The 13,089-nt window shown below is 41.8% G+C and overlaps 1 protein-coding gene across 2 annotated transcripts in view; it reads right to left on the reverse strand.

The window, feature by feature from the left end:
- Positions 1–3,754: 3,754 nt before the first annotated feature.
- pcnx1 (pecanex 1) overlaps positions 3,755–13,089 on the reverse strand; it is a 57,219-nt gene continuing 47,884 nt past the window's right edge. For both annotated transcript variants that reach the window (XM_049595806.1, XM_049595805.1), the window contains exons 28-36: positions 12,832–13,062; positions 9,778–9,878; positions 9,296–9,446; positions 8,970–9,200; positions 8,619–8,893; positions 8,335–8,513; positions 7,123–7,556; positions 6,839–6,979; positions 3,755–5,207 (exon numbers count right to left, since the gene is read on the reverse strand). In XM_049595806.1, coding sequence (XP_049451763.1) covers positions 5,067–5,207; positions 6,839–6,979; positions 7,123–7,556; positions 8,335–8,513; positions 8,619–8,893; positions 8,970–9,200; positions 9,296–9,446; positions 9,778–9,878; positions 12,832–13,062 — 1,884 coding nt within the window. In that variant the 3' untranslated portion in view covers positions 3,755–5,066. The remainder of the gene's footprint in view (positions 5,208–6,838; positions 6,980–7,122; positions 7,557–8,334; positions 8,514–8,618; positions 8,894–8,969; positions 9,201–9,295; positions 9,447–9,777; positions 9,879–12,831; positions 13,063–13,089) is intronic.

Consider the following 13,089-nt stretch of genomic DNA (forward strand, 5'->3'; position numbering starts at 1 on the left):
AATGAAAACTAGATTAACCAGACTCCCAGAGGTGATCCTTTCTAAGAAACAATCAGTTCTTTAGACAAACACATCCGGGATTAATCTATACAAAAAAAAAACAATGCTTTTTACCTTCACAATTTTTTTTTTTTTTTTTTACTGTATTTTATTACCACACAAGATGTGATTAAAAACAAGTATACACAAGTAAACATGGCAGGCACTGCTCAGGAGAGGTAGCCTGAAGGGCCATATGGTGAAAACCTCCCCTCTAGAATTTCAGATCTACTCTATTACAAATAATACTTCTCTCCTAAACATGAGAATAGTGTAGAGGTACCAACATGGCTCAATACTCAATCATCATACTGTGGTAAAACCTCACTGCCGGCTTTGCTTGAGTCATCTCTTCCATTAGAACTGAACACTTACAAGTGTAATCCTTTGCTATATCAGTCTCTCAGAATCTGGGCACAGTGTAGGAAAAGGTTTGGATCACATTCAGTGTCAATTCTGGTTTACTCCAGTGACATGTTTCCACCCTCTTTAATCGATTCTACCTTTAAGATTTGGAGCAGTAATGGTATACATAATTATAAGGAAAGGTATTTGCCTCATTTACTCAGCTGACTCAAAAGTGTAATATCCCACAGACCCATTTCTTCTGTTACTTACAAATTAGAAATTTAATGTGAAGCAGATATCCCCAGTTCCCCAATTTACCGCATGAATTCTCGACACTGATGTGCACAACAAGGGAGTAATCAAAGTGATACATACGACATTATCAGCTCTACATTCTCCCTCTCTCTGCACTATTAGATCCCAGTAGGAGGATGATTTGGCTTCCAAAATCACAGATAACAATTGGCATTCTTCAAAGAGTTCATTCCTCCTCAATTTGCACCAGACATGGCCTCCTACAATTCATGGTCTTGCACCGCCTTCATCTATCCAAAGAAAAGTGAGCCAAGATTTATCCAGGGACAGATCCCTTATGCAACAGGTGTAGATCATACTTTCTGGACTTGTCAAAATCTTAATAATCATTTTGATGAAATATTTTATGACATACTATACTATGACTTTTTTATGGAAAAATTAATAACATACTATACTATGACTGTTGGACATTATTATATTTAATATATTTTCTGTTATTTCTGGAGTCAGATTTACCCCCTCCCCACTAATTTCAATTTTCGTAGTAGTCCCAGAGAACATACTTCTTCCTCGATACTACACAAATGCTATTGCCTTTGACTCCTTAATTGCTAGACGCCTTAGAATTACTAACACATGTCTAGTGGGCTGGTGATCCTATGAGTTTTCTACACTTGGAGAAAATAAGTAACGTTGGGTGGCTCTCCAGGGAAACTTTAAATGACATGCCGACCATTTCTGACATACATAAAAACGCTAAAACTGTGTGATGTTTCATAATTGCGTCTTACTTAGCGCAAATTACAGTGTAGATTGTCTATGGACAACTGTGACTCATGTATAAATCTATTTGTATGAATGCGTGTGTGTACTTATGTGTATATGTTATGTTGCTGTCAGCTTATGCATGTCTGAAATGTGTATCTGCCCATGTATACACGTATGTGTAACTTCAGTAGAGTGTTACTAACAGCAGACATTTCCTGCCAGGTAGTAGACACGGCCACAGCAAAGTAGCATAAAGACTACAGTGTGGGTCACCGCTTTCCGTAGCGGTACAAAGTTGAATGCTTTTTCAATGAAAGTTAAAACTGTTGTGTTTGTCTTATTTGTATATTGCTCTTTTTTTAATCACCCACATGATACGAGAGGTAGCTGAAAGTCTTGACACCCCTGCTCTAGGCCTACCTGTTTTTCAGATTAGGGCTGCAACTAACGATTGTTTTCATTGTTGACTAATCTGTCGATTATTTCTTTGATTAGTCGACTAATTATTTTATCGAAAAATATGTTAAAATGTTGAAAAATGTCCGTCTGTCTCTCCCAAACCCCAAAATTATGTCATCTAATGTCTTGTTTCGCACTCACGCCAAAGGGTTTTAGTTCACCGTCACGGGAGAGTGTGTAAAGCTGCCAATATCTGAACATAAGAAGCTGCAAGAAGAGTATTTTGGGGTACCTTTATAGTACTTTTCTATGAAAAAATGACTCAAACCGATTAGTCAACTACTAAAATAGTCATTGATTATTTTAATAGTCAATTAGTCATCGATTAGTCGACTAATCGCTGCAGCCCTACTTCAGATATGACAACATACATACATAGTTATATGCCAGCTCTTCCATACATGTCTATGATCCTTACCATTGATATATTTATATCTTGGCATTGTGTCCATTTTTTAAATTTACATCTTATTTCTATTTTATATTTGCCCTCTTTTCTACCTTGTATTGTATCTACAGTGAATGACACTGTTACACAGTTCCTCATAAACCTATTTAAGCAGGTCATATGATGTCCCACTTCATATGATGTCAAATGATTCACTCTGCCATAAATGTTTTTATAAACCACAGCAAGTAAGCCATAAAATCCTGTATCCCTTACCACACAACTTTCACTTTAACCTCTCATGCAACATTTTGTATATATACTAAAAGCCCCTGTTGATGACAGAGTGTAAAGGGATACTTTTCTGATTATAAACCTGCTTTGTGTTATAACAATGTGGGTATTATGTATAAATGAGCTGTGGTAAATTTTCTTCCATTGTACCAGCATCCAAATCTCCTTGCTCATCTCCCTTACTGGCTTTCCAGCTGCTTCTCCAACTACAGATTTTACTTCCTCATTTTTGTATGTCCGCCGCCACCACAGACTCTGTCTCTCTTTTTGTCAAACTCAGACCAAACTTTGATCAAAGTGTAAATCTGGGCAGTGCTGATCAAATATAAACCAAGATTCTGCTACTGCCTTTCCTGTTTCTCCCCTACATTGTCGTCAGAAACATATTTTAGTGCACTGTTCAACTGTAATGCGAGAATTTGTGAACAGGAATTGACCCATTGTGATGTTCTGTCAAGCTGTCGCAGTAAGCATGGAGCCCACACTGTAACTAACTGCACTCCCTGAAGAAATGTTATCATATTTTTGGAAAACTGAACCAGTGATTCCAGAGAGAAGCAGACAGAGGGGTCTACAGTCTGTGTTTGAAGGATATATCCAGGATGTCAAACTGACTCAGCAGCAACAACAGGTTAAAAAGACAAAGATAGTTAGAAGCTAAAGCCGAACTATAGGCTACAGATCACAGTGTAAAAGTGAACCACCACATCACTGCTGATCGCCACACAAGACAATGAATATAAAGGGAAACTTTGCTGATATTGAACCAGCTGTGTGGCATCACAGTGTGTGCAGATGAACAGTGTTTGGCTTCGCTCCATGATGGCTGTTTCCAGGAATATTTTAGGATGACTCGGGGGCAGTTTGCCAACATGCAGTCTATCATCGGGCCGTAAAGCTCTGGGTATCCAGCAACTGCTACCATCAGTTTCTCCTCAATTGTTTCCCAACTGTAAACTTGTTGTCGTGACCACCACAGAAGGCCCGCCTCTCAAATCATCTGACTGGACAATGGGGAAAAGGCACAGATGACCTGGGTTGTTTTTCTGCTCTGAGTTTAAGTTTTTTTAAACTTGAGGAGTTCAGAGCACCCAGGCAAAAATGCCAGGTGCTTAGAATGCAGAAATGAAAGGTGTGTAGCAACACAAAAACAGCGAGCAAAAAGCTTCATTCTCATTAAAATCAATTACAAAAAGCCGCCTCCAGCTGCTGAAACACTTTGTGTGATTTGGGCCTTAATGTGTACTGGCGTGTATTCTTAAATGTAGTCTGTTAGATTCTGAAAATGACTTGTTGAATTCAATAAATTTACACATTAACAATCAGAGGAGACGTATTAAAGATGTCAGCAATAAATCAAACTTTTATTTCTCCATATAGAAAAGAATTAAGTTAAATAGTGAAACAGTCCATCAAAAATTCGGCATCTTGTTTTCAACCATATGGTCCTTAATACATTAACCTTTGTCCCAAAATGAAAAGAAAAAAAAAAAGATGTAACAAAGTGTAAATACCATGTTCACAGTAATAAATATTGAAAAGAAAATCTTTTATACATTGACATTATATATATATATTTGTGTAAATATATATATATGTATATATATATATATATATTTATATAGATATATAATCATATACAGTAAAAAGTTATTTTCAAGTTTATCAAACATAAAATTGTAAAATAAAAATGGCTGAAAACAGAATGATGATTGCATTTTTTTTCATTCCCAAGGCATCGGTAACCATGGCCATTCAGAGTCTGTAATAAATAAAACGTGATATTATCTAAAGAGTGTAGTGCATCACTGTAAATTAATAAACAAAAAATTATAGTGCAAGTTCTTTTTTTTTTTCTTTGCGCAAAATACTCTTGCAGATTTCAACCTAATCCAAACGGAATGACAACAATGAAACAGAGGAGTTTGTTGAGCACAGCACCGTCGAGTCTCTGACTTCTGTCTGTTCTGCACCACAACTGTCGCTGTAGTCTTGGCAGCGGGAAAAAAAAATAAAAATAAAAAAGCTTTCACATGTGTGAAACCATGGCAAATATTCAATACCAGGCTTATTTTGGCAAATTACTTAAAGACAAACAAAAGACAAAAAAACTCTCCACACGCTCTTTACACTCAGCTCTGTCAGAATTGCCAATAAAAGAGTCGATGAAATGCATAGAAATTAATTACCAGTAGCAAGAACTAACTTAACTTAAGGGTTGTTTACTGTCATGCAGCATTTCTGAGACGCAAAGCAAGGCAGATATTGTGGATGTGTGTCGACGCAGTAAAGGATGTAGGGTGAATGTATGCTCTGCCTCTGCTTGCACTTTTCCCTGGCTTCCTTTCCCCCTCAGCGATAAGGAACGGGGGAGGGGGGAGAGCTCCCATTTCCTGTTTGTCTGCAGGCTCCTTCGTCCTGCTGAAAGCCAGGGACGTCTGGCTTCATCTTCACACAAGCGTGTGTGTATGTGTATATGTGTGCATGTGTGTGATGTGTGTGCTTGCTTGTCTCAAACCTCTGCACCCAACTCAATGACCCCAGTCTCAATAATGGGCACTAGCTTATCTTCCACCTGTACCAGCAGGATGGTCTTGTCGATATGGGAGCGATTGGCTGGGTCTCGGCTACAAGGCACCCACCGGTGAATCACCTGCAGAGGGCAACACAGGAAGCGGCTTTGTGAGAAAGCATCCAATCAAATTTATGAAGCGTTTATTACTGAGCAAGTAGGTCACAGAGGGTGTTACAGGCCAAAAAATAGGACAAAACAAGTACAAACAAGATAATCACAGTAAAATCACATTTATAGCACAAGAGGTCAGACAGTGTGAGAGTGAGCTGAGAGGATGTGACACAGCGACATCACAACAGATCATGTGTGCTCGTCCATAAACCGACTGGAATTAACACCTTGCAGAAAAATGCCTCCGCACACCTGTTAAGTCGCACTTAAATCCGTGTCTGTGAAAACATGGATGCTTCACACATGTCTTCCCCCCCGCAGCACAGATCTACACAATCAGCTCAAGGTGGGAACCCAAAATTCAGTATCTGAATGTCTCCCCTTCTGTTCCTGAGATATGACATCAAATAATGGCCAGAAAAATGTTTTTGCACTTGATGATGTCACAGTGAAGTTGAACTTTGACCTTTTGGATATAACACTTCATCATTTTATCCTGTTAAGAGATCTGTGTGAAATGTTGTCATAATTAGAATATGAATGCTTGACTTATCGCAAAAAACATGTTCTGTGAGGTCACAATGACCTTGACCCTTGACCTCTAATCAGTTCATCGATGAGTCCAGGTGGAGGTTTGCGCCAAATTTATAGAAATTCCCTCAAGGTGCTCTTGAGATATGACATTAATGTGAACGACATGGATGTGAGGTCACAGTGACTTTGAGCTTTGACCATCAAATTCTAATCAATTCATTAAGTCAAAGTGGACGTTTGTGCCAAATTTGAGGAAATTCACTCATGGTGTTCTTGGGATATGGTGTTAAAGCGAATGATATGGACGTGAGGACACAATGACGTTCACCTTTGACCACCAAAATCTAATCAGTTAATTCTTGAGTCAAAGTGGACGTTTGTGCCAAATTTGAGGAAATTTCCTCAAGGCCTTCTTGGGATATGGCATTCATGAAAATGAGATGGATGTGAGGTCACAGTGACCTTAACATTTGACCACCAAATTCTATCAGTTCATCGTTGAGTTCAAGTGGACGTTTGTGCTAAATTTGAGGAATTTCCCTCAAGGTTTTATTGAGATATTGCGTTTATGAGAATCAGACGGAAACAAGGTCACAGTAACCTTGACCTGGGACCACCAATTTCTGATCAGTTCTGTGTTAAGTCCAAGTGAACATTTGTGCCAAATTTAAAAAAATGCCTTCAAGGTGTCTTTGAGGTATTGTGTTAACAACAATGAGAAAGACAAGGTCACAGTGACCCCTGACCTATAACCACCAAAATCCAATCAGTTCATTTTTAAGTCACAGTGAATGTTTGTGGCCTTCTTGGATGTGAGGTCACAGTGACCTTGACCTTTGACCACCAAAACTAACCAGTTCATTGTTGCCACTGGGCTGGCAGCAGGTAACAATGAACTGGTTAGATTCTTTTAACTGGGGTCCCAGAATGTGGAGGTCCCAGGTCAAGGTTACTGTGACCTTGTTTCTCAACATAAAAATCAGTTGTCACTCTGTGCATTATAAGAGAGGGTGAGGGTGAACCCATTAACACTGATGTGTTAACAGCATGTGACGAAGACTTACATGTCCTTCCATGCCCTCTAAGGGGCTCCAGTCCCTCCAGCAGGTCCGTCCTGCCCTCAGTCTCATCGATTCATCAGGCCACTGCAGCTCCTTCCGCTTTGATAAGTTGATGTTCTCCAGCACCTGACTGACATCTGAAACCTGAGCAACGTCACAGAAGAATTGAATTTACATCACAGCAGCAGGACTGAGGGTCATTTCTCAAAGAGATGACTGACGGGCAAATATATCTTTATATGTTACGTAATTTCTTTCCTGCTCATTGCTACATCATTTCTACAAACCTGCACTCTGTAGGAGATGTCATCTCTGCGCACGGTGGAGACGGTAGGGTTGTGTTGTTGCGGGTGGTGATGATGTGGATGATGATGCTGGCTGAGGGGATCGGTCACGGTGCTGCACAGGCCGTCGTTGCCCAGGAGGCCCACCAGCGTGTGGCGTTTGCAGGGAGGGATGCTGTGGCTGGAGAGGGAGGCGGAGGGGCCGGCGGGGTCGGACGTGGAGCCCAGCCGGAGCTGCAGGGAGGTGGGGAGCGTGCGTAGAGACAGCTGGCTGGTGGAGGAACGTCGACAGGGCTCCAGGCCTGTGGTGGAGGTGCGCAGGGAGGAGTGGCGGCTACTGCTGTAGCGGTAGGAGGATGACTGGCTGGCGACGGACGCTCGGGCAGGAGAGTGTCGTACCAAACCAGACTGAACAGACTGGGAACTCTGACTGGTGCCTGGAGACAGGGTGGAGAAGTCAGATGTAGACCATGAAATTAAAGGAGCACTCCGGTGATTTAGTGCTGCAGTCTCATAAAATTTAGGGACTTTCCAGAGGTGTGAAGCAGCGGAGGACCTGATATCCTGGAGTTCAATCCCTGTATGGATCCAGCTTTAAAAGAGTTGGATCCTACATGTCCCATAATGCAATTATTTGTGTTTGCTTCCACACTATAAATGCTTTGTACTTTAACATCAGTTGAGTTGTTAATGTGCTAACTGGCTAACTAGTGTCTTGTATCTGTCTTGTCAGCCTCCCTGTTTCCCTTTTTGACTGACAAATACAGACTACCGCCTCTTGCTGGTGTGGAGAGTTATTTCCTTTCATGCCGGTGCAGAACGTACTTGCTAGTTGGCTATTGGCTGTAGTCTTTGTGTTGTGTTAATGTGCAACTTTTTTGATGAGACACAGGCGACGAGAGGAGACGCAAAGTTGGCCCAGGTCGCCACTAGTTTTTCGATGATGGTTTGGTGTGTTTGGGCCTTAACATGTTCGCTCAGCCGCACTGTCTTCCACAACAAAGAGTGGAAAAGCTCAGATTACATCACACAGAGTAGGATTGTGATGTCATTCTCTACCCAGGACACCATTACTCCACTTTATATTTACATAGCAAATAGTTTGCTGCTGTATTAATGCTCTCAATTTCATATAAAGAACCTGTAAGATCATTTTTAAAGGTAGCTGCAGTGCAATTTATGATACTAGTGGTTGTTTGGTTCAGTAGTTCTCACCCAGAGTGTGCGGCTGGTACGTGTGGGTGGGGGCAGGTCCGGAGGTCCCACCCTGCGACACTGAGCTCTGCTGAGAGTCGCCCCCTGTTCCATTCCCACTGCCACAGGACAACCCCCCTGCATCTGAATCCTCAATGTTCCCTCCACTGTTGCAGCCAGCACCGCAGCCTTTCCGTAACCTACAGAAGAAAAGATAAACATCATCCATTAATGAAATACAGTCAGATTAAAACACACAGAGAAAGAAAGAAGAAAACATTAACACAGTGCAGAGGGCAACAAACCTGTGCCAGGTGCTGACGACAAAGTTTCGGATATTCCCGATGCTGATGGGGCCTCCCAGGATGTGTCCGAGCTGGGGGTGTGAGTTGCAGTAGGAGGTGGTCAGTGGAGATACGTAGATGGGATATCCAATGGGCTGGTCACAAGAAGAATTGATCATGTTCCGTAGAGCTTGCTTGGCATTCTGAATGCTCCCACGCTCTGGGTTTCTGTTCCTCAGGAACACCAGCTCCTGCTGCTGCCCCGCCCACAGGCCGCGGACACATTCTTTATTCACCTGCAGCGCAAGAGGTTCAGTTCTCATCATGTACTGTGTCAATCAAAGGTTAATTTGAGTCTGTCACAGTTCTCACCTTGATGACTCGAAAGCTGAGGTATCGTCGATTGAGCATAATGATTTTGTACTCGTTGGTTCCTTCGTCCAGGACGTGTCGCAGGGCGAGAAGCGACGGGGAGTTGGACAGCACGGCGCTCCTCCAGGCTGGGTCGCCCTCGTGAGCGATGACCAGGTTCTGCTGGTGGGAGGAGATGGCCTCAAAAAGAACCGCCGGCTCATCGTACTCATCTGGGGACGTGAAGTGGTCCTAAGAGAACAACATTTTGTTACAGATCAAATTCGACCCTGAGAGCGACATTAAAGGCAGTTCCGTGTGACATTACGATCCCTGCGGCGGCTCACCTGGTGTAATTTGAGAGACATTCGGATTCCAGGCACCACAACTTTCCTGAGCAGTTCCATGTCTGCGAAGATCCACTCGTCCCGCACTGAAGAGATGCGGAAATCGCCCTTGAATAATGCATGAAGTCCATAAAGGAAAGACTCCAGATTGCTGCGGTGGAAAGAAAAGATCGAGCATATATAGTTTTATTATGACTCAGCAGGTTTAAAATATGTTTATCCAGAGCACAGACAGAAAGGGAAAATATGTTTGCATGTATATGTTGTTAATCACAGACCGTGTGTGTCTTTTTCCACATTTGTTATCTAGTAAGTAAGTATCCTATAAGTTAGAGAGGAAACATCAAAAACATGAACGTCCCAGATATTTTTTGCTGTTCTGGCACGTGTCACATTGTCTGCCCTACATAGGTGAACTTTCTCTCTCAGCCATTAAAGCATTATAAAAGGTTAACCTATTATAATGAAGATTACTAAATAACCTGGACATATGATGAGCAGCTGTTCCCAGAGCTCTCCGTCCCAGCACACACAGACCGAAGCAGAGCAGCACCAGAGCCGAGTCCTTCTCGCTGTCCAGCGGCTACAAACAAAGCAGAGACAAGAAAGATTCATCAAACTCAAGTGCTAACTTATAAGTGCCTCAAAATCTTAACAGTACTAAGAACAAGAACTTTTAATGTGGGTGAAGCTCAACCCTTGGCCCTGACATTTTCATTCCCTTTTTTATCTCTTGCTAAAACATGTCATCTGACAACGAGTGACGCAAGTGCAGCAGCCCTGAGGGAAGTGATGAGACACATCATTCTTTAAAGTTTGATTAAAATCTAACTGCTGTGCTTTTGATCTTTTTAAGGTTTTTGAATTATGAGCATGAGTTATTATGCTCTCAGTGTGTGTGGGTTTTTTTTTATCTCACATTTTGCCAGGAAACACCACAAAAATAATCCCTACAACTTTCATCCAAAATATCATTTCATTTTGATATTTTTAGTATTTTTTCCAAACAAGACAGTACAATGAAATGTGTTCATAGTAGGGCTGCAGGGTATATGCAGTAGACAGTAGAAATGATATAAATTTGGCCCACGGTAGAGATTTGCGCTCTACCGTCCTATCGTCGATGACGTCATCGCACCTGCCTCAGTGTGAAAATGGCTGCGAGCACAGAGACAGCGGAGCAAGAGGAGCTGGTTCACGTCCGTGATTTAGCGTAGCGCGTGCAACATGTGTTGCTGGAGACTCTTTTAGCGACTTACCGCTCAGAGGGAACTGATTCAGTGTCTCCTCTGGCAGCAGCACAGCGTCTCTCCCTCTCCTCTCTCGCCGTGCGCACATGGGAGTTGGTTTTCGGCAAGACAGTTTGTCATAAGCCTTTGGTAATGTAAACCTATGTGACGCTAGGGGCTCCACAAAAAACTCCATATGTGAATGTGTGATAGTTGTGGTATCATAGCAGCCTGTCACAGGTTACAGCGTGATGATTAGAGGAGAAATGGCAGAGCATAAAGGTCCAGGTGGAAAAAACACAACTCAGTCATTTAGGATTTTGCTAAAAGAAGGAAATTACCTTTTGATATAGATCCCAGGGGACATTTTGCACCATAGAGTACTGGGTTTTAATTTTGAGTGTTGAGATCTGCATTCTGCACAATAAATGCTCTAAAAATACATTATATCTTTGCTTTTGTTGTTGTTGTTTTTTTTTTAAATCAATTTAGCTTTGCTAAGGGACTACAAAACCCATTCAGAAACACTTCTATTATAACTTTTACACTTAAATTTATACCGCGATATATACCGTTACCGTGAAGGGATTTGATTTATACCGTGATATGAATTTTAGGTCTTACCGCCCAGCCCTAGTTCATAGTCTGGCTGCAAGCAGACCCCAGCTTGGATAAAGAGAAAGAAGGAGAGGTAGATAGATAGAAAAATAAAAATAAAATGAAAAAATAGTAAAAAATAAATTCAAAACAAATTAATGAATTAAATATGTATAAATAAAAAAATAAAATTTAGATAAATAATAAATAGGGGGGTGGGGGTAGTCCAAGGACAGGGTTGTCAGGAAATTAAAGTAGGTTTTTAAATTCCATTTCCGAGTAAACTTGTCAGATTAGACTTTCACTGTTAAACTTATTTTCTCAAATTTAAGAAAGGACATAACATCCATAAACCGTTATAGATGGAGGTTTAGGAGATAAAATGCGATGTCTCACCAACAAGAAAGTAAAGGCTAATAATTCTGACATCTTGACATATTAATTATACAACCCATATCAAGCCCAACTGTATACAGTAAGTGAATGTGTGTTGCCTTGTCTCTCACAGCCAGCCCTCTCTACACACTTTAGCATTATGCCAGAGTTGCAGGAAGGTCTGGCTGAACCCATCATTATTCTGCACTATGAGAAACTAGAATTACTGCCTTGTGGTTGTACGCCTCTGCTTACTTGTCAAGTTGCAGTTCACATATCTGTCTGTCCAGACTCATATGTAGCCATGACAGTAGACAACGCTTCAAGTGTGGATGTTGCTGCAAAGAAGCTACATAATCTACAACATCTCAAACAGCACAGATGATCTATACAACTACCAGTTTCAAGATGGACAATCAAGATTAGTGTCACAAATTCAGTAGTCAGGGCCAAGACCATGTCGTTTTTTCACCTTGTCATAAATCACGTGTTCAGAGCCAATATTCTCACAAACGTACTTTTTTAACACTGTAATAGGCCTACATATTATCTATGATGTAAAGATGTGAAGCTCTGGGTAGCACTGCTCTAAAATCATAAACAAGTTCTCCGTATCTACCACAGCACAGCATTTGTGAAAGAAAGGAAAGATATCTGCCAGCTGTGATCAGCTACTTGTGTTACACACTCCAAAAGTTTAACTTTGTTTATCTCAGAGCACAGCTGTCCAAAAATAAGTGCTTGGAATGCCAAAAAATCGGGGGTCTGCCCCCAGAGGCTGTATCGCCGTCTGCCGGTAGTCAGACGCCGAATACAGCCGATGGGTTCCGAGAATGATGTCACAGTGAAGTTGACTTCTCAGCCATTGGATAGAACTTGTAGACAAATTTCTGCACACTGTCTAACTTGCAAAAATAATAAACATGTTGCTTTTGGTAACTAGACCTTCATCAGGCAGGCCTCTCTTACGCACCTGTAATGAAGTAGATGTGCAAAGTGTGTCTGTGCCCAGCTTGAGGAAATTCCCACAAGGAATTTTTGAGATATTGCTTTCACAAGAATGGGACTTAAAGACGGACGACCTGAAAACATAATGCCTCTGGCCACAGTTTTTGTTGGAGCTGAGGCTTAAAAAACACTCTAGGTTGTTTGCATTTCTTTAAACCAATCACTGTCATCTTGGGCGGCTCTAAGCCCAGGATGCAGTGATGGTGCCCTTGAAAAACAGTAACACGCAGTTAGTAGAAGGGGAGGAGAATTCTGTCTGAAACAAGCGGGCAGTGCCAGGCTTCTATGCACAGCTCCATCCTGATACCACAGCATTCCCAGCATTACCTTGGCCCTCCGAGAGTTGCAGTACTGGATCCAGCCCAGGTAGACTCCACAGAAACTGTCCCTGGAGATGCCTGCCAGTCGATGGTCATAGTCCTCGTCGATGTTGGGGTTGAAGGTGGGGTCCAGGTCCACGTAGTTCCTCTCTCCACATCCCCGCAGGCCGTCTTTCATGGTCTCATTAGCCAGCCACTCCTCCAGTTTGGGGGAGGCGATCACGTAGTAGATGATACCCTAAAGACCAGAAATAGATCATTAGAT

The sequence above is a fragment of the Epinephelus fuscoguttatus genome, linkage group LG14 (genome assembly GCF_011397635.1).
Source record: "Epinephelus fuscoguttatus linkage group LG14, E.fuscoguttatus.final_Chr_v1".
NCBI classification, from domain to species: domain Eukaryota; kingdom Metazoa; phylum Chordata; class Actinopteri; order Perciformes; family Serranidae; genus Epinephelus; species Epinephelus fuscoguttatus.